At 43.3% G+C, this 24,215-nt stretch overlaps 1 protein-coding gene across 2 annotated transcripts in view; it reads left to right on the top strand.

The window, feature by feature from the left end:
- Positions 1 to 24,215, top strand: part of GPATCH11 (G-patch domain containing 11) — a 47,341-nt gene that overhangs the window by 5,668 nt on the left and 17,458 nt on the right. For both annotated transcript variants that reach the window (XR_010086611.1, XM_063443120.1), the window contains exons 3-4: positions 7,094 to 7,135; positions 10,942 to 11,062. Coding sequence is in view for 1 of the 2 variants with exons in the window: in XM_063443120.1 (XP_063299190.1) it covers positions 7,094 to 7,135; positions 10,942 to 11,062 (163 nt within the window). In the remaining variant the exon portion in view is untranslated. The remainder of the gene's footprint in view (positions 1 to 7,093; positions 7,136 to 10,941; positions 11,063 to 24,215) is intronic.

Here is a 24,215-nt window from a genome sequence, read left to right as displayed (position 1 = left end):
TAGTGCTAGCGTTTCTCCCAACTGGTTCTAAAGTTAACTATAACACCATCCATATTCAATGCTAACCCTAACTTAGAGGGATTAACTTTGCTGATGACAGTATTAACATCAGCAGATAGATTTGTCCTGCTTACATAGTTCAGAACTGCCTTTGAGTGCCCTCTTATGCTCCACAGGTCCTGCATGCTGTCCCTGCCTATCACACAGTAGCAGTACAGCCCAACGCCGATAACTATTGGCAGGAGGGCATGTAGGCCCCCAATCCAGCAGTAGAACACAATCATTTATCTGTGGTGATGATTACTGCACCAATGTCATCTGGAAGTCTGACAAAGTATGAAAAATTTTTTTTTTCACTTTTCATAAAAAAAAAAAAAAAATCTATACATTTGCCTGGAATTCTAATCCCTATATGTCACAGTAGTCACTATCGCTGGGACCATATGAACTCTGCCTTTCCTTCTGGAAGCTATTTTAGTTAGTGTTATCCCCAGAGTTGCTCCACCTTGGACTGGGTTTGCTGTTAGGAGTAATGGAACTGTGGGTTTTTTGTATGTTTAACACCTCTTGTGGTTTTTCATATGTTTATGTCTAAGTCACCATTTGCCCATTATGGTTGCAGGGTCTGTATTATGTCATGTTAAATTTCGTATGTGCTCACCTTTCACATAGGTCACTTTGACTTTGGGGCCTATGTAGCGTCAGCTGTTGGTTGTGAATGATCTTGCACCACTTGTTTTTTTTTTTTTTTTTGCAGCAATAATGTGCAACACCTGAATAGCAAGACTCATTCATTTGTATATTCATGTAGATTTGCATATAATGGTTTATACTGGTAGGGGACATTATTTCTCGTCTGTGTTTTCCCCACCTATTTATCAATATTGTATTGTATTGTGTTATTAGTGCCTGTATGATTCATCTTATAATTATGTATTATTTATTGGATTGTGTGGGTTTGTCTAAATGTAATGTGGATAGGGGCTAGTCCTGAGTGTAAATAAAGTATTTGGAACTGTGTGTCCTGCCTGGTTTGTTCAGGTATTCCAGTATCAGAGTTGTTGGACCCGTTTGCTGACTGCACTGCAAGTGCCTTTTTAAAATCAGTATTTCGTAGCAGTGTAGGCAGTGGTGTCGCTATCAGCCTGAGATAATGGCAGCAGGCACAGGGGTCACTACCTTCCTGGAAGGAGGCGGCATTGGTAGATGGGCCTGCACACTGAGATCAGCTTGTAGAGATACAAATTGACCCCTCTATGATGTGGCAGACAGCATCCTAAACAGCATTTCAGTCACAGTATAGGTTACATTTTATCTTGTTTAAAAAAAAAAAAAAAAAAAAATGTGTGTACCATAAACTGTACATGTTAAGTCTCCACTGCAAAATCTCTTTGAGAAAATATCTTAATGTGATTCAGAACGCACTGTATAGGGCATTATGTAGAATTCATTCTGCCTGCCGAGATGATTAAACGTGGCATAGATATTTCAAGCTTACGTGTTGTTGATGCTAAGCTTGTGTTATTCAGAAATTCATGTATAACTTACCTCTAATCCAGCGACGAGATGGTCACTTGTTGCAGCTCCGCTTTGCCCATTAGGAGAGCATTCGTACTGGTGGTCTCCTGACCAATCCAATGCTTCTCATAGGGAAACATTGGGATACAAAGTGCTTGTGCAGCACTGGGGCACAAAGCAATCAAGAAGAGCATTCTGATAACTGAGGAGTGCAACCATGTAATTCTATGGAAATCTTCACTTTTGTAAAGTGAAAAAGAGGGGACACTGTTAATCCCTTAAAGGACCACTCTAGGCACCCAGACCACTTCAGCTTAATGAAGTGGTCTGGGTGCCAGGTCCAGCTAGGGTTAACTAATTTTTTTATAAACATAGCAGTTTCAAAGAAACTGCTATGTTTATCAATTAGTTAAGCCTTCCCCTATTTCCTCTATTGGCTGTCTCACTGACAGCCGCTAGAGGCGCTTGCGTGATTCTCACTGTGAAAATCATAGTGAGAGCACGCAAGCGTCCATAGGAAAGCATTATGAATGCTTTCCTATGTGACCGGCTGAATGCGCGCGCAGCTCTTGCCGCGCGTGCGCATTCAGCCGACGGGGAGGAACGGAGGCGGAGAGGAGGAGGAGAGCTCCCCGCCCAGCGCTGGAAAAAGGTAAGTTTTAACCCTTTTCCCCTTTCCAGAGCCGGGCGGGAGGGGGTCCCTGAGTCTGGATTCGCTCTCGCAGAATATCAGAATGTCGTCTAGGTAAATTAGGCACCGAGTACCCAATGTCCTTAAATGCGCCACTGCCGGCTTGAGTAGTTTTGTGAAGCACCAAGGAGCGGAACTGAGTCCGAACGGGAGACATGTGAACTGACATGTTCGACCTTTCCAGTGGAAGCGAAGGAATGGCCGGCTGGATTGGGCCATCGGGACTGACAACCAGTCGTGATCCAGTAGTAGATCCCTGAGGAGATGGATGCCTTCCATTTTGAAATGTCTGTAGGCTACGAATGTATTGAGTTCAAGCAGATTGATGACGGGTCGGTAGTCTCCCGTCTTTTTCTGAACAACAAACATGTTGCTGATGAATCCCGTGTCGTCCGGAGCGAATTCGACCGCTCCTTTGAGGAATAAGGTTCGAATCTCTTCGTCTATGAGTTTGGCGTGTTCCGTCGAAGTTCTTATTGGTTGTGGATGGCGTGTCTGGAAAGGAGTGTCCGTGAAATCTATCTCGTAGCCCTTGATCGTACTTAGGATCCAGGCGTCTGCAGAAATCTTTTCCCAATTCTGTGAAAAAAGAGACAATATGCCAGCAGTTAAGTGAGAATGGCAATGAATTGGTGTTTGAGTGCTCACCTGAATTGATGCGTCCGCGGCCACGGGTACGTGCCCCTCTGGGGCGGAAGGTGCCTCTGGTGAACGGTGGTCTTGATGGGAAGAAAGCTTGCGACGCTTGAGTTCTGGGGCCTGTCGGCCAGAAGCGGCTGGTGGCTCGGCCCCGTTGGCGACCAGCCCTGCCGAAACCCCCCCTGTATATTGAGGGTTTACGGAAAACTTGTTTGATCGAAGTTTGAGCTTTGCTTAAAGTGGTGAAGAGGTTCACGTGCTTCTTTAATTCGCCAATGAAAGGTTCCCCAAACAATTGCCCGTTGGCTTGCGGGCCCAACTCCCTTTTCCCCAGTTCCAGCAGTTGAGTCCATTTTGAGCAGGGCGGCCTTGCGTCTCTCTGTACATAGGGCTGCGTTGGTATTGCCCAGCTTTCAGATCGCCCGTTGAGCCCATTCCCTAATTGCATGGGCGTCTAGAGTACTACCCCCAGTGAGGGCGTCATCGGCCAGATACAACATCTTTGCTAGTGGTCCTAGCATGTCTAAAAGCTTATCCTGAGACGCTTTGAGGCCCTTCTCGATGCCTTTGCGTGGATCACGGCCCGCTCGTGACATGAACAATTCTACTGTAGCGTCGAATTCTGGGGTATGGGCAATCTTGTCCGGAAGTATGGGTCTCGGACACTCGGCCTTTAGTCTTGCGCGTACTTCTCTTTCCATTGGCTGCCGTTGCCAAAAATGAATGAATTGGGCCAGATGGTCCGGGAGGCCCCACTCTGATGACCTTGGGTGGCGTATTGTGCGTGGGTCAAACATCGGTGTGCCCTGGGGGTCCAGGAACGCACCCTCTTCCGATCCGTCTGTCCGGATGCAGGGTTTCCTCTGTCCGTGACGGGTGTCTCTGTCTTCATCTGGGTCCGACCCAGAATCATCTTGGCGTGCCCGCCAGTCTTCCTCCTCGGACGGTGAATCCTCCACCTTCCATTCGTCCATAACCTCTAGTGCCGGAGGTGGGTTATGTTCTTCCTCATCAGAAGAAGATAGTGGAAGGGTAGAAGGGTCTTGGCGTTCCGCCTGGCGGCTCCTTTTCAGTGGAGCTTTGCCCTTTCCGTGGGGCTGGTCCATTACCTTTCCAATGTCTCTTGGATGAAACCAAGTCTCCTGTAGACCGTTCCAGGTCTTTAGTCTCAGGATCCTCGCCTGAATTATGGGACCATAATTTTGCTATAGCCTTTTCCATGGAGGCTGCTACTTGCGGAGTTAATCATTGACTGAAAGTCGGGTTGTGTGGGTTGAGAGGATTCGCTCATGATGCCACGGTCTGTCTGTGGGAGATAGGACAGGGTCAGTTACCGAAATACTGAATAAACGGTAATGAGTATTGTGGCCTTCCACTTACGACTGGGGTTCCCCAGTGTATGAGAATGGACCCAAGCGGTTCGTAGACCGGTCCTGTAAGTGTTGCACCGTTGCTGCAATTATGGGCTGGTGAGGGGGTCACCCTCTGTGAGACCGGGGTAAGCGGTCATAAATTGACAGGTGAAATTCGTTCAGCCTGTGTTGTCCAATAATAAGTTTGTAGGACGTGTTCCAATAATGATAGCCCAATGGAAATATATTCTCATAGATCTTGCCTCCGATGTTTGGAGGATTGTTACGGGTCACCCGAATTGTAAAGTGGAGGGTGCCGGTGTCAATATCTGCAGCTTATGTATAGGGGGGTCACCCCAATGATTGTATAGCTTGGTGCAGTGGCAGCACACGACTGGGGGTCACCCAGTGCAGGGGGGTCACCCCTTTAATAATAATAATAATCAGTGTGCTAGTGGGGGGTCACCTCTGGAGAGTACACTTATGCTGAGAAAATCAGTGTGTCTCTTTAAATTGTATATATAATTATATTCCAATATTTTATCTCCACAGACTTGTTTGAATATGTAGTTGACTGTTCCTTTAAATCCAAATCTGTTGTTAATAATTTATTTCCACAGATTTATTTGCACAGTTGAAATCCAACACTTTTAGGTAAGTATGAGCTTAACTGGTTGGCTGGGTGTATTGGGAGTAAGTGGCCGACCGTTTGAATGATGGTCTGCCAGAATCCAAGATGGCCGACTTGGATTTCGCGGTCTTCCGCGAGATCTAAGATGGCCGCCGTTCGTGACAAAATGCTGAGCGGTCCGCGGTCGCGGTGTTAGCCGCGATTGTGGCCGCCAGTTACAAAACTACAGAAAATATTTCGGGTCTCCCCGCTCCCACCTCTCCACGAATCCCCCCCCCCAGAGGTAATCCTCGCACCTAATGTTAAGCGCGATCGCGGTAGCTACCTGCGATCGTGCCGTGGGAAAATGATAGGAAACCGGGAGGGGAGTGACAGGGCGGGAAAGCAGGGGAAAAACCTGAAAGGGAAAGAACTCAATCTATGGAACGAAAATTTTGTTTAGACACTAAGATAAAACAAATTAAGAAGTAGCTATGGTTTAAATAAAATTATGAATAATAGCAATAGGGAATAGAATAAAACAGTATGACTAACAGAAAAAACTCAACCAGAGAAACTGAAAAACGTTTAGACACTAGATAAAACAAAATAAGAAGAGCTATGCTTAAATAAAATTATGAATAATAATAATAGGATATGAATGAATATTATGACTAACAGAAAAATCAATACTCTGACCTGTGCCTTGGCTGGAGCAGCAAAGAAAGAGGAAATGGAGAGTCTGTCAGGGACTTATATGCTATATGTGCTGGACTCTGGTTAAAACTTTTTTTCATTTGATTGATTGACTTGTGCTGCTGGAGGCATAAAGTAAAGAAAGTTTATGCAAAATAGGAAGCCTCCTGTCATGTAATAAAATTACATTGCTACTTCGATCCCACCAGACAATGATGATTTCATTACTGTGTAGCCTTTTATGACTCCATGCAATTTCCACCTTATTTTGTTTTTTTGTCTTATACTGTCAAACATTTGTTTTCTTATTTTGATGCTACATTCAACACAGCACACCTAATGCTTTATGCCATGTGTATAATTTTATATACACGGGCGAGGGGGGCACTATAGAGTTGATGTATTTATATAATACTACATATGAACTATTAGATTCCTACATATATTTTCAGAAAAAGAGCAACTATATTACCTATTTTAAGATATTTGTATTTGCTGTAGTGGGAAAAGCACTTTCTGCAGCAATTTTTTTTTTTTGTGTAAATATCTTTTTATTGGAAAAAAAAAATGTCAGAGTTTCAGAGAAAGTGTAGTGCGAGGAAACACGCAGGTTTCAGACATAGAGCATAACGATCAACATGTCGAGATACGCAGATCTACAGAAAAGTAGTAGGTAACGAGACACGCAGGTCTCGAGGCATATTAAGTGCCCAGCAACTATATACAAATTTGAGCGGCACTATCTTTCATTGGCTATTAATAGACACGTTCAATATGACCTATCTGTCTGTGGATGATGTAAAGCTTCCTCTCTGCGCTTAGTCTTGAACAGAGGTGTAGATAGTTATAACTTGACATTCGTGTCTGGGCACCTAATTTTACTACACGGACAGGTCCGCTGCAGGCTGACTGTATGTGAGACTTGTGCCTGATGGCATCCTAGGGACTTTTTGCAGCAATTCTATGTGACTTTTATGCTGGAAGCAGCATGTTGAGCTTTTAAGCAGGTTATTAATCAATATTCTAGGCCCAGAACATATTAGTGTAGACTGATTAGAGTCTAGTGTATTACATATTTTTTTGGATGAATTAAATTTTAGTCTCTGGCATAGTATATCACTTATGTAGAAAGTACTTTGTAGTTGCTGTGCAAGCTGCAGTGTTTTTCAGGTGATGCAGTAAGGACATTTACCATCCACGAAACTCAGAAATGACAGGTCTGTGCAAATTGTAAAAATGTGCCATAATCTATAACTGTGCAAGTCTGAAATTGGTGTACTGAGAGTCTCCAAGTTAGAGTTTATGCATCTATGTTTAAAGATGGACATTTTCAACTCTAGTTTGAATAAATCTAACCAAAAAATCAATAACTAGTTCACCTGCTATAACATTAGTAGACATATAGCTGTGCTCCTCTAGGTTTGTTTACATTGTCACGAGGTCTGATGTACATTGATGTTTTCTGTTCATGTTGATAATTTGTAATCAGCTTGACATGTGTGAGATTCGACTTAAAATGTACTACTCAAATGTCATGTTTTGAGTAACATTTCTTTTTTTTTTTCCTCTCTCTCTCTCTCTCTCTAGGTGACGGTATTGTTGAACCTATTCCTCTCAAGTTAAAAACTGGTAAGTTCCAAAATAATTTTTTTTTATGTACTTTTTTTTTGTTTTTAGTTTTGTGGGTCTCTAAATCAGAATTGGATGTATAGTACAAAAAAAAATAATTAAAACAAAAATTTCTTTTTTTACACTCTAGAAATTGATTTTAAAAATGAACAGTCACTTTTGAAGAATTTACACTATTGAATAAACATTGAAAATCACATGTAGCTAACCTTTCTTTTATTTCTTTCAGGAAATGCTGTTTTCTTTTATATTTATATTAAAAAAGCACTCCAGACCCAAAAAGCACTTGCTGAAGGCATTTAGGGATTAACGGAGTGCCCCGCTCCCCTATCCCCAAAAATAAGAGCCAACTTCCACACAAATGGCACTATTTTGAATTAACGTGTGACAGCCATGAGGGCTTCTTTGTTCATTCTACTTTAATTTACATGAAAGTGAGTGCTTACGTTGGGAAGCATTAATCTAATGCTTCCTTACAAGAAGCATACTATTGGGTGATTTTTGTATTTGCCGAGCATGCACCAGTTTTGTCTGAATAGGGAGGCTTTTATCACTCTCTCACAGTCTCCCGGATGGGGGGGGGTAGGGGACATCTCAAGGGTTAAATGAATACTGCAAACATTTGACACAATAATTTATAGTGAGCTAAGAAGAAGGTGCCCTGTTTTGTAGATTACGACTATTTTTACATTTGGCAAATACATATTTATTACATATAAGTTAAAGTAAACATAATATTAAAATCCTTAGAAGTGACAGTGACTATTTCTGATACATTTTGTAGTCGGCCCCCTTCTCTAAGCCTGTTATATAGACTCATCTCTGAACTCCGAGCCTGCCTCTCTTGCTGATGCACTGATAATGCAGATTGCATTAGACTTGTGAATTTGGTTTTAAGAGAGCTGCAATTTGTCTGAATTTTGACTGATCAACCGAATCCAATGTGCCAAATGAACTATAGAAACTTTGATATCTGCTGTAGAGGGAGACAGACCAGCAGACAGGGATTGAGCATGGTTTTACTTTTGCTGTGCCTGTGTCTGAGTGAGTGATAGCTTGTGTCATTGATCCTAGTATGAGACTGGTTAGGTGTAGGGTACTGACAATTGAACACTTACACCAACTTTGAGAGTGTGATAGCTTGTCATTTGTCCTAGTGTAGTGATGCAGGTTCTGCCAGGGACACACTTACACCAAGTTTGGTTAATTGATTTAGATTTTGAATAATTTTACTGATGCGTGTGTTTTTTTTTTTTTCTTTATTTCTTGTGAGAGATTATTTGATTTCCAGTTTCCTTCAGATCCACTGCTTGTGCTTTGCAAATTGCAGTAAAGTTTGTGACAGTTTATTGCACCTGTCAAGCCTGCACTGAGTGTGGCAGGTCTAGCTATAGGCATTTAAATGTGTATTTAAGGAGCTGCGTGCACGCTGAGCAGTCCATGAGCAGTCCATGCTGCTCAAATGTCGTCAGTCTAGGGCAACTAAAACATTTTCAGGTGACAGAGAGGAGAGCATCATTTATTGATTTGAGGAATTAACCCGGCTCACACCGCATTGTAGTAATAGGGATTTAAAACCCCATTTAAATGCCTATTTGCAATCTTCACTTTGAGAGCTACGAACAAAGCTTAATTTATTCTGGGGCCATAAATCTGACCCCAGTTGTCAGAGGGAAGCCCTGGGTATCAAATAATAGAGCTAAAAGACTGAATACCACATGGCAAAACTATTCCATCATGGTTGCTTAAAGGGTTTCTCCAACCACCATGACCACTTAAGTGATTTTAAGTGTTCATGGTGGTAGGACTATGGGTTGATCGTACTGGAATTGCATATACATTGAAATTCAGTCAAAAAGCTTTTCATAAAGATTGACAGAGCTCCTGTACCAATTTTGTTGTATAGTGAGCAGTTTTTCTCTAGTAGAGTTTCATTAAGAGTAGGAGGATCTCCTTCCAGTTCAACCCTAGACATGCATAGTTGATTTATCCTAATCATTGATTAGTGAGGACTTTTCTATATCGATTAACCTGAGGGGTTTTTAACAGTTACCTTACTATTTTTGCTGATGTGAATGGCATTCAACACATTAGCTACTTATTTTTCTGTAGAAAACGTGTTGCAATCCCATTTTAGGCTGGTTTTCTTGTATGCCCCTACTTATTCCCTTATTTTTGGCAGCATTTCCATTTCTTTGACTCTTCTGTCATTTTATTTTATTCTTCTATTTTCTTTCTTCCAAATGTGTAACTTTTAATGTACAAAAAGGTACAAACGTTTGCTTTTTCTTAGCAACATTTTTTCTGCTATTGTCCAACTTACTGAGACTGGTAAGCAGCTTTCACATTTTTCCATTTCGTTTAAAGTTTAAGTCTAACAGTTTAAAGTCTAAAAAAAAATTCACATTGTAAAAGAGCCATCATTTTCCTAGTAATATTCATCTATCTATATTTTGCGAATGGAATCCATGGTAAAATATTCCGAAAAAAAATAAAAAGCTCAAAAAAATACAAAAGATGAATGTAAAGTGATAGGAATGCAGATTATTTTGACGCAATGCTGTACAGGCAGAAACAATGCACCACTATACATAGGGTGAAGTAACTGTTTTATATTTGGAGCTCAAACATGAAAGTAAATGCAACTATTTTTATTCGTAACCCCTTTAGTATATCCTAACAGCAGACTCTAGTAACTGTTGATTTGTTATTGCATCCTACTTTACTTATACAAAGCATGAATATTTATTGATTGGACTTTTACATCCTCTTGTTCTATACACTGTAGTTGTGTAGATTTATTGGCTGTTCTTCGTCTCTTGGGTTTTATTTGATCTTAATTGTATGCTTTTTAGGATTTACACACTTGAATTTTTCATTAATAATTTACTATTATAATCATTTTCTTTGATTTTATTAATGGTAGATAAAGGTTGTTTTAGTTGAGAGAACCTTCATTTTCCACTGTATAGAGGTTTTACGTGTAAGTCTTAATGGAAATAGAAAATTTGTTGCCTACATTTAATTTCTATAAATAGTTATACATAATAGCATTTTAGCCTCATAACATTTACATTACACTAGAGTTTCTAGGGCTAAAAGACTGAATAAGCTGTAGGCTTTAGTAGATAAATGAACATAAATAGCTGAAATTATTTTAATCTTAGCCAAGTTTAAAGTTTGTACACTTTTATGTGAAGCAAGGTTAGATCTTACTTTTTCATCTTAGATGAAATACTTGTCCATCTTGGTGTTAGTGAAGTCCATATGAAGATCTGTAGGCTCATGCTGGCTCAAATCCCATCATAGAAGGTTGTAGAAATAATCCTAAATTTACAAGGATCAGCTGTTAGCTTATTTTTTGTTGACATATTAAGCAATCTACAATAATTTATCAAAATTAAGCTTGTTAGTAACTAGGCCCAAGAAACTGCTTTTGTGTCATAATGCTCGTTTCTTTTTCTGAAAGACCTCTACACTTGGATGAGGTTATAAAATGTTATAGGGGGCCAGTGCGGGGACTTAGAGCTGCAAAAGTCAATTACTGATCTCATAACCATTTATTGGCTAAGAGTTAAACTGAGCATTTTCAGCCTTTCATGGCAATTGCTGCACGTGCTGACTTCAGGCACCATGATGCATTCAAATCACTGTAGTAGTCATGGTGCCTGTAATAAAACGTTGAATATCATATTTCTCTTAGTTATATTTCACATTTAATATGATTGCAGATTATCTTAATGTTATACATATCTTTTATGTTGAATTTGGTATACAATATATTACAATTGCACAGTACTCCACAGATCGTGGTGGTATTGGCCATGAAGAAATGAAGAAGAGGAAAGCAGCAGAAGATCTAGAAAATTATAGGAGAAAGATTCAGATGAGCAAATGTAATGAGGAGCAAGCAGCAGATGATTTCAGGTGAGGGTCTGCCAGGAGTGCTACTTGCAGCTTTAATGGCTGCCCTGTCGTATTAACTCGCACCCCAAGATATTCTGATAGTACTTCAAACCTCTATTCTCCCCCTCTTCCTTCTTTCTTCTCATTTGAAGTTCACTCAATTTGCCTGTTCAAACTCATCTCTGCAAACATTGCTGTTATTTATCACCTCCTGGTTCCACTCTTCTCTTCCTTGATCTTTTTACTGCTTGGCTTCACTACTTCCCTTCAAGTAATATTCCATCTCTAATTCTTGAGGACTTCAACATTCCAATTAACCTACCTTGAACTCAGTAGCCTCAAAACTTCTTTCAATTACTTCCTTTGTCTGGCAATACCCTAAATCTTGTTTTGTCAGATGCATGCACAGTCTCCAATCTCTGTAACACTCCATTTCCTCTCTCAGATCACTGCATCTTATCTTTTGTTCTTGAGCGTCCCTACACCTAACATCCATATTCTAACTCTCCTCAACTCGGGAGAAACTTGAATTCTCTTAACCTTCAGCAACTGTCAGCTGACGTCTGTTCGCCACTCTTTCTGTCCCTCTCTGGCTATCTCCTCATGTAACACTAGCCTCACCTTTTACCTGCATACTGCAGCCCAGCTCCAAACATGTACCTCAATGAGGACACGCCTCCAGCCTTAGCACAGTAAATTGACCCGTTGCCTACAAAGATGCTCCTATTCAGCTGATCGCTGCTGCAGGAAGTCTTGCACATTGTCAGTCTTTCTCCATTACAATTTAGTCTGCCGCTCATACAGCACAGCCCACACACTTGCTAAACAATTATACTTCTCCTGTCTCATTACTCCCACAATCCTAGGCGTCTCGTTCATACTTTCAACACTCTTCTTTGACCAACCTTGGCCACCCTCAAATTAAACATTCATCTGATAGCTTTGCAAGCTATTTTACTGACCAGATTAATCAGTTAAGGATTAATTCTCTCCCTCCTTCACTCCTTTCTCTCAACCACATTTAGACCGAGCATTTCCAACCCTTCAGTCCTTCTCTCCAATTACTGAACAGGAGGTGGTTGTGCTTATCCACTTGATCCCATCCTAGCTCACCTTATCTGATCTCTCTCCCCTTGTCTTGTGCCATCTTTAACGCATATCTTCAACTTCTCTTTCTTCTGGCCCTGTCCCCACTTCCATTAAACATGCTACTGTTGTACCCATCCTCCTCTTTCGCTCTTCCTGCAAGTTGATTGTATGCACATCAGTCCTTCCTTGCAAGCTGTCTTGGTGTTGTCTTTCTGGTCTCACCATCACACCTAACATCCAGTCTGTTGTAAAATCCTGTCAATTCCAGCTTTAAAACGTTCCCTGCATTGGAAGTTTTCTTACAGAAGACACTCCTAAGGAGCTTCTCATGCTCTAGTAATTTCTACCATTGATTACTGTAATTCTCTCCCAATTGGCCTCTCCAGATACTGCCTTACTACGGTGCGGCTGCTGCGAGGCTGTTTTTTTCACTCCCATCACTTCTATTACACCTTGCTACTCTGCCAAGCCTTGGCTTCCTGTACCCTATAGGAGTCAATTCAAAGTAGTAACCCTTACCTTCAAAGTTCTAAACAGCTCTGGACCCGGCTATATTTCTTCACTAACTCGTTGGTATACTCTTCCAGTATAATCATTCACTCTCAGCACCCTTGCTGCTAACCCGCGCTTGCAAGACTTCTTATGTAATAGTGTGTACTCACCATTAAAGCGGCACTGTCATGCCGAACTTACCTTTCCTCAATCTCTTCCTCTTCTCCCCCTCTCTCAGGATCTGTTATTCTTTTCTTCCAGTCTTCTTTAGTTTTCTTTAAAATTATAAGACAAAGTAGGGACTCTTTGCCTTATGGAGGATTCCTCCGCTTGACCAGCTCTGACCAGCGGAGGAGCAAAGTGTGCTTCCTTTCCGCTGGTCAGAGCAATTTTCCCATGATCCCTAGCTTTCCTCCCTGTTCCCACAATGCTTCCTGTCAGTATTGCCGAACGTCCTGTCACTTAGACAGAACGCCGGCAAAACTGCCGAATTGCATCCTAACAGAATGAGAAGATTTTCTCCATTGGTGTTAGGATGCAATTCGGTACTTTGTTCGTATCGGAATTTCATTCTAATGAATGAAACTCCGATCCTATTCATTGCTGTGGCTGCATCTTGCAGCCGCTTAGTAGATAACTCCCTAATTCCCACGGTATCAGGGAGCTATCTACTAAAAGGCTGAAAGACCTGAATTGGTCTTTCAGCCAAATATACTAATACTAAGTAAAGATTACTTAGTATTAGTAAATAATATGCCCCTACTCGCTATACCGCGAGTAGGGGCATGTCTAGTAAGCAGTGAGAAGCCTGTGGCTGCTCACTGTAAAAAACAAAACAAAAAAAAAAACACCTAATAACCCCCCCCCCCCCCCCCCCCCTGCGCGGGGGTTAAAGATGGGGGGGACCTACTGGCCTCCCCCCTGGCCCCCACCCCTGCGCGGTGGGTGGGGGCCCTAATAAAACAATAAGGGGGGGGGACCTACTGTCCTCCCCCCGGCCCCCACCCCTGCGCGGTGGGTGGGGGCCCTAATAAAATAATAAGGGGGGGGGGGCTAATGTCCTCCCCCCCGGCCCCCACCCCTGCGCTGTGTGTGGGGGCCCTAATAAAATAATAAGGGGGGGGGCTACTGTCCTCCCCCCCCCTGGCCCCCACCCCTGCGCGGTGGGTGGGGGCCCTAATAAAATAATAAGGGGGGGGACCTACTGTCCTCCCCCCCGGCCCCCACCCCTGCGCGGTGGGTGGGGGCCCTAATAAAATAATTAGGGGGGGGCCTACTGTCCTCCCCCCCTGGCCCCACCCCTGCGCGGTGGGTGGAGGCCCTAATAAAATAAGGGGGGGGGACCTACTGTCCTCCCCCCCGGCCCCCACCCCTGCGCGGTGGGTGGGGGCCCTAATAAAATAATAAGGGGGGGGACCTACTGTCCTCCCCCCTGGCCCCCACCCCTGCGCGGTGGGTGGGGGCCCTAATAAAATAATAAGGGGGGGACACCTACTGTCCTCCCCCCTGGCCCCCACCCCTGCGCGGTGGGTGGGGGCCCTAATAAAATAATAAGGGGGGGGGGACCTACTGTCCTCCCCCCCCGGCCCCCACCCCTGCGCGGTGGGTGGGGGCCCTAATAAAATAATAAGGGGGGGTCCTACTGTCCTCCCCCCTGGCCCCCACCCCTGCGCGGTGGGTGGGGGCCCTAATAAAATAATTAGGCGGGGGACCTACTGTCCTCCCCCCCTGGCCCCACCCCTGCGCGGTGGGTGGAGGCCCTAATAAAATAATAAGGGGGGGGGACCTACTGTCCTCCCCCCCGGCCCCCACCCCTGCGCGGTGGGTGGGGGCCCTAATAAAATAATAAGGGGGGGGGACCTACTGTCCTCCCCCCCGGCCCCCACCCCTGCGCGGTGGGTGGGGGCCCTAATAAAATAATAAGGAGGGGGGACCTACTGTCCTCCCCCCCGGCCCCCACCCCTGCACGGTGGGTGGGGGCCCTAATAAAATAATAAGGGGGGGGGCCTACTGTCCTCCCCCCCGGCCCCCACCCCTGCACGGTGGGTGGGGGCCCTAATAAAATAATTAGGGGGGGGACCTACTGTCCTCCCCCCCTGGCCCCCACCCCTGAGCGGTGGGTGGGGGCCCTAAATGAACCCCCCCCCCATCAAGGTGACTAGGGGTCCCAAGCCCCTAGTCACCCCCCCACCCCCCCACCCAAAACATTCTATCCCCTACCTACCCCCCTCACCCTAAAAATAGTGAGGGGGGAATAAAATAACTAACCTGTAAAAAAAAAAAAAAAAATTAAACTTACCATTTGACGTCTTCTTTTTTCTAAATTCTTCTTTCTTCAGCCCCCAAAAAAGGCAAACAAAAATCCATCATACCCGTCGCACTTTAAAAAAAAAAAAAAACGAGCGCAAAAAAAAATTAATCCATGTTCACCCATGGAGGGCACGCCGTATACTGAGCTCCGCAGGGCGGGTCAAGGCTTATATAGCCTTGCCCCGCCCTGCAATTAGGCTTAGAACACACTGATTGGTTGGTTTAAGCCAATCAGAGTGCTCTGTGTCATTTTACACAGCGTGGGAAAATTCAAAAGAACTTTCCCACGCTGTGTAAAATGACAGATCACTGTGATTGGATGGTTTTCAAGCCATCCAATCACAGTGCTCTGTGTCATTTTACAAGCGTGGGATAATTCCAAAGAACTTTCCCACGCTTGTAAAATGACACAGAGCACTGTGATTGGATGGATTTCAAGCCATCCAATCACAGTGCTCTGTGTCATTTTACAAGCGTGGGAAAATTCCAAAGAACTTTCCCACGCTTGTAAAATGACACAGAGCACTGTGATTGGATGGATTTCAAGCCATCCAATCACAGTGCTCTGTGTCATTTTACAAGCGTGGGAAAATTCCAAAGAACTTTCCCAAGCTTGTAAAATGACACAGAGCACTGTGATTGGATGGCTTGAAAACCATCCAATCACAGTGATCTGTCATTTTACACAGCGTGGGAAAGTTCTTTTGAATTTTCCCACGCTGTGTAAAATTACACAGAGCACTCTGATTGGCTGAAACCAACCAATCAGTGTGTTCTAAGCCTAATTGCAGGGCGGGGCAAGGCTTTATAAGCCTTGACCCGCCCTGCGGAGCTCAGTACGCGGCGTGCCCTCCATGGGTGAACATGGATTAATTTTTTTTTGCGCTCGTTTTTTTTTTTTTTTTTTTTAAAGTGCGACGGGTATGATGGATTTTTATTTGGCCTTTTTGGGGGCTGAAGAAAGAAGAATTTAGAAAAAAGAAGACGTCAAATGGTAAGTTTAATTTTTTTTTTACAGGTTAGTTATTTTATTCCCCCCTCACTATTTTTAGGGTGAGGGGGGTAGGTAGGGGTTAGAATGTTTTGGGTGGGGGGGTGACTAGGGGCTTGGGACCCCTAGTCACCTTGATGGGGGGGGGGAGTTCATTTAGGGCCCCCACCCACAGCTCAGGGGTGGGGGCCAGGGGGGAGGACAGTAGGTCCCCCCCCTTATTATATTATTAGGGCCCCCACCCACCGCGCAGGGGTGGGGGCCAGGGGGGGAGGACAGTAGGTCCCCCCCCCTTATTATTTTATTAGGGCCCCCACCCACCGCGCAGGGGTGGGGGCCAGGGGGGGAGGACAGTAGGTCCCCCCCCCTTATTATTTTATTAGGGCCCCCACCCACCGCGCAGGGGGGGGAGGACAGTAGGTGTCTCCCCCTATCTTTATTTAGGGCCCCCACCCACCGCTCAGGGGTGGGGGCCAGGGGGGAGGACAGTAGGTTTCCCCCCTTATTTTATTAGGGCCCCCACCCACCGCGCAGGGGTGGGGGCCAGGAGGGGAGGACAGTAGGTCCCCCCCCCCATCTTTATTTAGGGCCCCCACCCACCGCTCAGGGGTGGGGGCCAGGGGGGAGGACAGTAGGTCCCCCCCCTTATTATTTTATTAGGGCCCCCACCCACCGCGCAGGGGTGGGGGCGAGGGGGGAGGACAGTAGGTCCTCCCCCCTTATTATTTTATTAGGGCCCCCACCCACCGCGCAGGGGTGGGGGCCGGGGGGGAGGACAGTAGGTCCCCCCCCTTATTGTTTTATTAGGGCCCCCACCCACTGCGCAGGGGTGGGGGCCGGGGGGGAGGACAGTAGGTGTCCCCCCCTTATTGTTTTATTAGGGCCCCCACTCAACCACGCAGGGGTGGGGGCCGGGGGGGGAGGACAGTAGGCCCCCCCCTTATTATTTTATTAGTGCCCCCTCCCACCGCGCTGTGGTGGTGGCCGGGGGGAGGACAGTAGGCACCCCCCCTTATTATTTTATTAGTGCCCCCACCCACCGCGCAGGGGTGGGGGCCAGGGGGGAGGACAGTAGGTCCCCCCCCTTATTACCATTTATTTTTTTACAGTGAGCAGCCACAGGCTGCTCACCGTTTAGTGGACATGCCCCTACTCGCGGTATAGCGAGTAGGGGCATTGGGGAGATTGTAATCTCCCTTGTGCTATTATGGGTGTCATATTGACCCCCATAGAGTGAGGGGGGGACCTGGGGGGCTTATGAAGTGGTGGGGAGCTCTGCTCCCTGCCGCTTCTATAGTTACATATTACAAGGAGGGAGCTGCACGCCGGTAGCTCCCTCCTTGTAATAAACTGATCGAACAAACTAACACTGATACACAGTGTTAGTTTGTTCATCTGATTTTTTCTATTCATTCATTCGTCTGTCTGATGAATGAATGAATAGATGAAATTCCCGTTCGCATGTCCAGGTGTTTCACTGGGCATGTGCGGGAATCTCACAGTCTGTGTAGTGTGGGTAGATGACGCTTCCCACAGGGACTTCACCTACCCACACAAAGATGGCGGCGCCCTGAATAAAGATCAGGGCAAAAAATACAGATTTAAAAATAGGTAATCTGGGGGGCTTAGGGGCATTTGGGGGTGACTAGGGGGTCAATTGGATGTAGTGGAGGCGGGAGGGGGGTTAAAAAAAAAAAACGGGAATCGGCATGACAGTGCCGCTTTAATAATCCGCTTCATTTGTGAGGTTGTCCAGTAATAGACTGAAATGACTGTCACAGCCAAATGACTGATGTGGCAGCCAGTTACAGTGGTCCTTTGGTGCGATTTAGATCTGATGCTGGTTGCAACAGTGCATGCCAGGATCACCTTTCAATTAGCTGTTGTTGGACTACCTTACAAAGAGCAGTTCTCTAAGAGTGAATGATTGGACTTCAAGGAGACTGATCACCCTGGGAGACCATCACAGTGCTGACATGTGAAGACCTAAACATTTTCCATGAGCTTTTAATAAGAACATATAGTAAAATGTAATGGAAAAGATAAAATAAAATATAATAAAAATGGTAGATGTGTACCCTATAATAGAAGAGTACACAAAACAAACAGACTGAGAACTAGACTGTAAGCTCGTGTGAGCAGGGCCTTCTTCAACCTATTATTCGTGTATGTTTTTGTAATTGTCTCATTTATTGTTAAATCTCCCCCTTTGATAAAATTGTACAGCGCTACAGGATATGCTGGCGCTTTATAAATACCAGTAATAATAATAATAATGGCAAACGGATGGGAGAGACTGGATAAAATGCAGTAATAAGTGGATGTATAAAAGTTGGATAAAATAACTATAAAAAAATACACTATAAAAGTTAGCTCAATGTGGATAAAAGTCTGTGTTACAATACAAGTGGAAAAAGTCCCGTAAGTCCATGTGAAGTTTACAATCAATATAGCAAACAAGTCTGATTGCTGCTGCAGGTTATAAGGTTGCAGCAGTGGGGCAACCACGGGAGAAGTGTGTGGCGGAACCTCTGCCGGTCCGTGAATTGCCTGTTTGATATTATGTGTATTTTCCCACCTGTTCATATCTTCTATAACGGGGACCTCGCAACATAGTGTAAAACCGCAAGGGAAGCAATTAATGAAGGCTCCTCTGGCTGGCTGCTATTCGTACAGACGAAAGCCAGCCAGGGGGAGCATTCGTGGATTGTTTCCCGACTTGTTAGTTTCCCAGATGAGGGTCTCTCCAGTGCCCCATGAGAATGTTCACACCAATCAATTAAAACGTTTGCACTCGCAACAAGTGTAAGTACTGCAAGGGAAGTAATTGAGTGCTCCCCTGAAAGGAGATGCTTTCCTTGCCTGGTTTCCATACAGGGACCCCGCGAACAGACACATTTCATGACAGGGGCCATTGTGAGGGTCCCTGAGGTTGGTGTGGACGCTTTTGAGGCACTGACGATTTTGACAGGCTTTTCGGTGCCCGCAGGGACTAAAAGACCATCTTTTTTCCCGCGGGCAGGCTTTTCTGTGCCTGGGAGACAAAGGGATGGTCCCTTTTTACTGCGCCTGGACCAGGCACAGAGACTCGTGGGAAGAAGACCCCTTGCAACTAGTGTGGGAAACCCTGTGGTTCCAGTGGCGGGCTTTGGGGACAAAGGGAACAGAGTCCCTTCCCCGTCGCTAGGATCCGGGGAATGTGTCCTTGTATGTTTGTGTGGTCAGCCCCTTGCAAGGCTATGCATAAAAGCCATGTGTGGCCATTTAAGTGTTGTTGTACCTCCAGGACTGTGTGCCGTCCAGTTACTAGGGGGAAATGGATCTCTTTATATCCTAAATGGTTCCTGTTCTTCTGAAGGAAGGGAAATAGCAGAGGTGACCGGTCGGGTTACCAGGTGGTCTGCTACAAAGTGGTTGCTTAAAACCAGCTTGTTTGCTGAATTGATATAGTACATAGAAATAAAAACCAACCAGTGGGAAAATGACCATATGCAATAAAAGGTTCCCACTTGGTATCGTGAGCATACCTAAAATTATAAAAAAAACAATCCATAGTACTCTCTGTATAGGTAATTATTAGGTAATATAATGAAAAACACTCACATATTCAAAGTGAGTAATGGCCAAATAGGGGATTGACCCTGGCAAGGAAACGAGTCATGTGGTCCTTGAGCTAGTTGTGAGGGATGGGAGCCGCATTATGCCCAGTCAAGCGATCCAAACCGACTTTGTGAAAACACTCTGCATGAGGACATCCATCATCAGAGAAAACATTGAGGCAATGCTTTCCTATGGGGAAGGCCTAATGTGCGTGAAACACTCTCTGCGCATGCGCATTAGGTTCCCCCATTGGAGGAGGTGTAGCGCGACCCAGCGCCAAGGAACATCAGCACTGGAATCGGGCAAGTAATTAAAAGGGTTTTTATATTCATTTGCAACTTTGTATTCCTAACACTATAGATTCCCTTTAAGAGGTCTCTTAGCGCATTCCACATGTTGTTTGCGACAGGGGCTGGTTAGGAAAAAGATAACTCCAGAGGTGTTGCAGTCCTTCTACGTTTTTATCCTATAGTTCTTATTATCCGTAAGAAAAGGAATTGGGTCTAAGTTGCAAAGTGGGGTTATTGCAACAGCCCTGGCATTTCTTACATCTAGTGAAGTTTCCTGTTTGGGCCCTTTCCCTTGTATTCATATCGGTGTTCTTCATGGTAGGTGCCAGCATTAATTGTAGTTTGGATGCTTTACAATGGATGATTCTTGCCAGAATGGGATCATCTCTCAGGATATTGCAGTGTTTCTGTAATGTGCCTGTAACTCTTCTATTGAGACTTTTGTCATAGATTGAAAGGTTTCTTCTCTTGGTATGGGTGCTGCTCTTTCCACAGCTTTCTCCAGGAGAGGGCATGGGTATCCCTTATCCAAGAAACTTGTTTTCATTTCCTCTATCTGTGCCATCCATATCTCTGTTTCAGAAGAATTCCTCCTATTCTCCTAATCGTTTTATAATGGCTATCTGCAGGAATGAAGCAGTCTACATACTCTTTGAACGTTTTGGTTTGCAATGCTCCTTTCTTGATCTAAATCTCCAAGCGCAGAAACTTGACCTTGGAGTAATACAATTAAGCTATTCTTTAAACCTTTCCAGTGATTCCTTACTTTTTTTTTTTTTATTCTATATTTTTCAGAAAGTGAAATCCTAGACAAATGAGGTATCTTCAAAATCAGGACTTTTTAAGTGGAGCTATTTTTGCTTTTCACATTATTTTTATAGAACAATTAAAAACAAATATGATATCAACAACATATAACTGAACAATAGGAAAAAAAAACGTTTATTACAGAATATATTAAAACCATTAATATATACAGTTGTGCTCAAAAGTTTGCATAGCCTGGCAGAAATTGTGAAATGTTGGCATTGATTTTGAAAATGACTGATCATGCAAAAAAATTCCTTTTATTGAAGGCTATGATGATCATATGAAGCCATGTATTATTATTATATAGTTGTTTGGCTCCTTTTTAACCCCCTTAAGGACGGCGGGCGTGCTACGCCGGCCTTGGGGACCTGGCTCTAAACGCCGGCGGGCGGCATAGTGCATACCCGCCATCCAGGGGATTTACCAGCTCGCTGGCGATCCCCCGCATGCGATTGCGATCTGGGGACTTACCTGTCATCCCAGGGAGTCCCCCTGCTGCTGATCCGGCCCTCCTGGGCCATGTGATTGCAAGGTCCTTGCGAGGACCTCACGATCACATGGACGGAATAGCCGTCCATAGCAGTGCCAGCAGGGGGAGTGCCTGGAATGACAGGTAGTCCCCCTGCTGCCTGTAAAAAGTTAAATAAAAATTAAAACCGTGTAAAATAAAATAATATATACTTAGCTCATATATATACACACTTACACTTAAACAGTGAATGTGTATTTTAATATATATATATATCTCAAAATACACGTAGGATGATATTAAATATATACAAATTATATATGTGCAATATAAAATAAATATATAAATACGTTAAAAATGAAAAAAAATTAAAAAAATCATTAATATATATATGTGTAATTTCATTGTAACTGTTTTTTTATTTTAAATTATATATATATATATATATATATATAAAAATACACTTAGAACGAAATAATATAGCTATATACATAAATAGATATGTACCTAAATATAAATAAAAATAATTAAAAAATATATATTTTAATTCTACGTATATATTTTTACATAATTAAGGCATATTTTATTCATTACAATTAATTACAATAATATAATGATAACCCAGTCAGAAAGCCCAGAGAATTTAATTTGCTAGCACTATATTTAACCCTGTAACTTTCCAAGACACCATAAAATCTGAACATGGTTTACTACAACATATAACCGAACAATAGAATTATACCTAAAATAAAAAATAGTTTTTTCAAAACAGTAGAATGTATTACAACGATATCATCATTGAAAGTGATGTTTTTTGCATTTTTCACACACAAACGGCACTTACACTGACGATATAATTGGGATACGTTTTATGATTTTGAAACACTAATATTTGTGTTCAGCAAAGTCTCTGGAGTATAACAGTATCCCTCATGTACAGGTTTTATGGTGTATTTATAAAGGTTGCAGAGTCAAATATAAGACCTGTGTTTAAGTTTTTTCATATTGAAATTCGCCAGATTGGTTACGTTGCTTTTGAGACCCGTATGGTAGCCCAGGAATGAGAATTACTCCCATGGTGCCATACCATTTGCAAAAGTAGACAACCCAAAGTATTACAAATGGGGATTGTCCAGTCTTTTTTAGTAGCCGCTTAGTCACAATCATGATATCATGGAAAATGATATAAAAAGATATCCAAAGCCTTGAAAATGCCAGTCAGTACTGTTGAATCACTTAAGAAGTGGAAAATGCGGCGATCTCTTGATACCAAGCCAAGGTCAGGTAGGCCAAGAAAGATTTCAGCAACAACTGCTAGAAGAAATGTTCGGGATACAGGTAAAAGACGGAGTGGTTGTTTCAAGGAGCACAATACGACGATACTTGAACACAAATGTATGTTCGAGTTGCCAGAAAGAAGCCTTTACTGTGCCAATGCTACAAAAAGGTCTGGTTACAATATGCCCAACAACACCTTGACAAGCCTCACAGCTTCTGGCACACTGTCATTTGGAGTGATGAGACCAAAATAGCTTTATGGTCACAACACTTTCTTTGGAGAGGGGTCAACAAGGCCTATAGTGAAAAGAATACCATCCCCACTGTTGAAACATGGTGGTGGCTCACTGATGGTTTTTTTTTTTGAGGGGGGAAAGGTGAGTACTAAAGGCACAGGGAATCTTGTGAAAATGTGAACATTGATGGCAAGATGAATGCAGCATGTTATGAGAAAATAAAGGCAGAGAATTACCAGATTTTACAAAAGTCATGACTTTATTAAGCTGTGGTCCTGTTTCCACCGGATGGAAATGGTCACTAAACAAACAGGGGGTTACGCATCAATTGCATTACTGGCAGGTTCACTTGCTCTTCGGAGTCTATTAGGGATGTCGACCAACTGCACCATCCTTTTACGTATGGACATCGTTTCGGCAATGCATGACCTAGAGGCATTTTGCCAAGACAAATAGGCAGCTATACCACCTGCAAGAATTAGGGGCCTCATAGAGAACTATTGCAAAAGATGACAGGCTGTCATTGATGCTAGAGGGGACAATACACAGTATAAAGAACTAAAGGTATGCAGACTTTTTAACATGGGTCATTACATTTTTTTTCTTTGTTGCCATGTTTTGTTTTATGGTTGTGCCATTCTGTTATAGCTTATAGTTGAATATGAATCCCATAAGAAGTAAAAGAAATGTGTTTGGCCTGCTCACTCATGTTTTTTCTTTTACAAATGGTACATATATTACCAATTCTGCAAGGGTATGCAAGCTTTTGAGCACAACTGTATGTTTATATTGTTATTAATCGTGTTGCAGGGTGTATGGATTTGTCTACAGAAGAAACTCTTTTCTCACTTCTCATTCCCATTTGTCATAATAAAACTTTAAATCCTTTTGGGATGAAGAATGCCAACTCATACCTCTTGTTACCAAGTGCTTACAGCAGCACTTCTTTCATAGATAGGATAGTAGCTGACGTCCAATAACAAGGTATGAGCTGCATAAGTATATGGCCTGCCACCCCTCCCCCCACCCTTTTTTTTTCTTTAATAGTTCTTCATAATTAATATAGTGTGAACTATGCATTTGGAGTATTCTAAGAAATCCATTCCTTTAAAAAAAAGAGTATGTGTGCACGTAAAGAGAAAGCGTTGATTACAGTGGGTTAAGCACATAGCAAAAATTCTATATAAGGCCTGGGTCTCAAACACACAGAACCTTGTTAAATACCTTTTGCCATGAACGTGTTAATGTTCCCCTCCTAAAAGCCAAATATATACAAACATTTCTTCCCTTTGTAAGATATTGCTAAATTTTGCCCAAACTTAGAGGAACTGTCTCTAGCCCCAAGCAATTAGTTTATTAAATGTTTGCTATTGATTGTGTTTTTTTCTTTTCCTAACTAGTGCGTTTTATTTTAATCTCAATGCATGGAATGTCTAATGTCAAATTAGTACCTCGTCAGTTACTGCACGGACGGTACATGGTGAAGAAAATCCAGAGTGTGCATGCATTTGTACAAAATATTTCTGTAGATGACAGATTGCAAGAGCACTCCCAATGCATTGTGGAATGACTCGCACAAAGCAGTAGTGCAGCAATTGTAATTTTTTTA

This window comes from Pelobates fuscus, chromosome 2 (assembly GCF_036172605.1).
Source record: "Pelobates fuscus isolate aPelFus1 chromosome 2, aPelFus1.pri, whole genome shotgun sequence".
NCBI classification, from domain to species: Eukaryota; Metazoa; Chordata; class Amphibia; order Anura; family Pelobatidae; genus Pelobates; species Pelobates fuscus.
The sequence above is the reverse complement of the archived record's forward strand: the minus strand, read 5'-3'. Positions and strand labels throughout refer to the sequence as shown.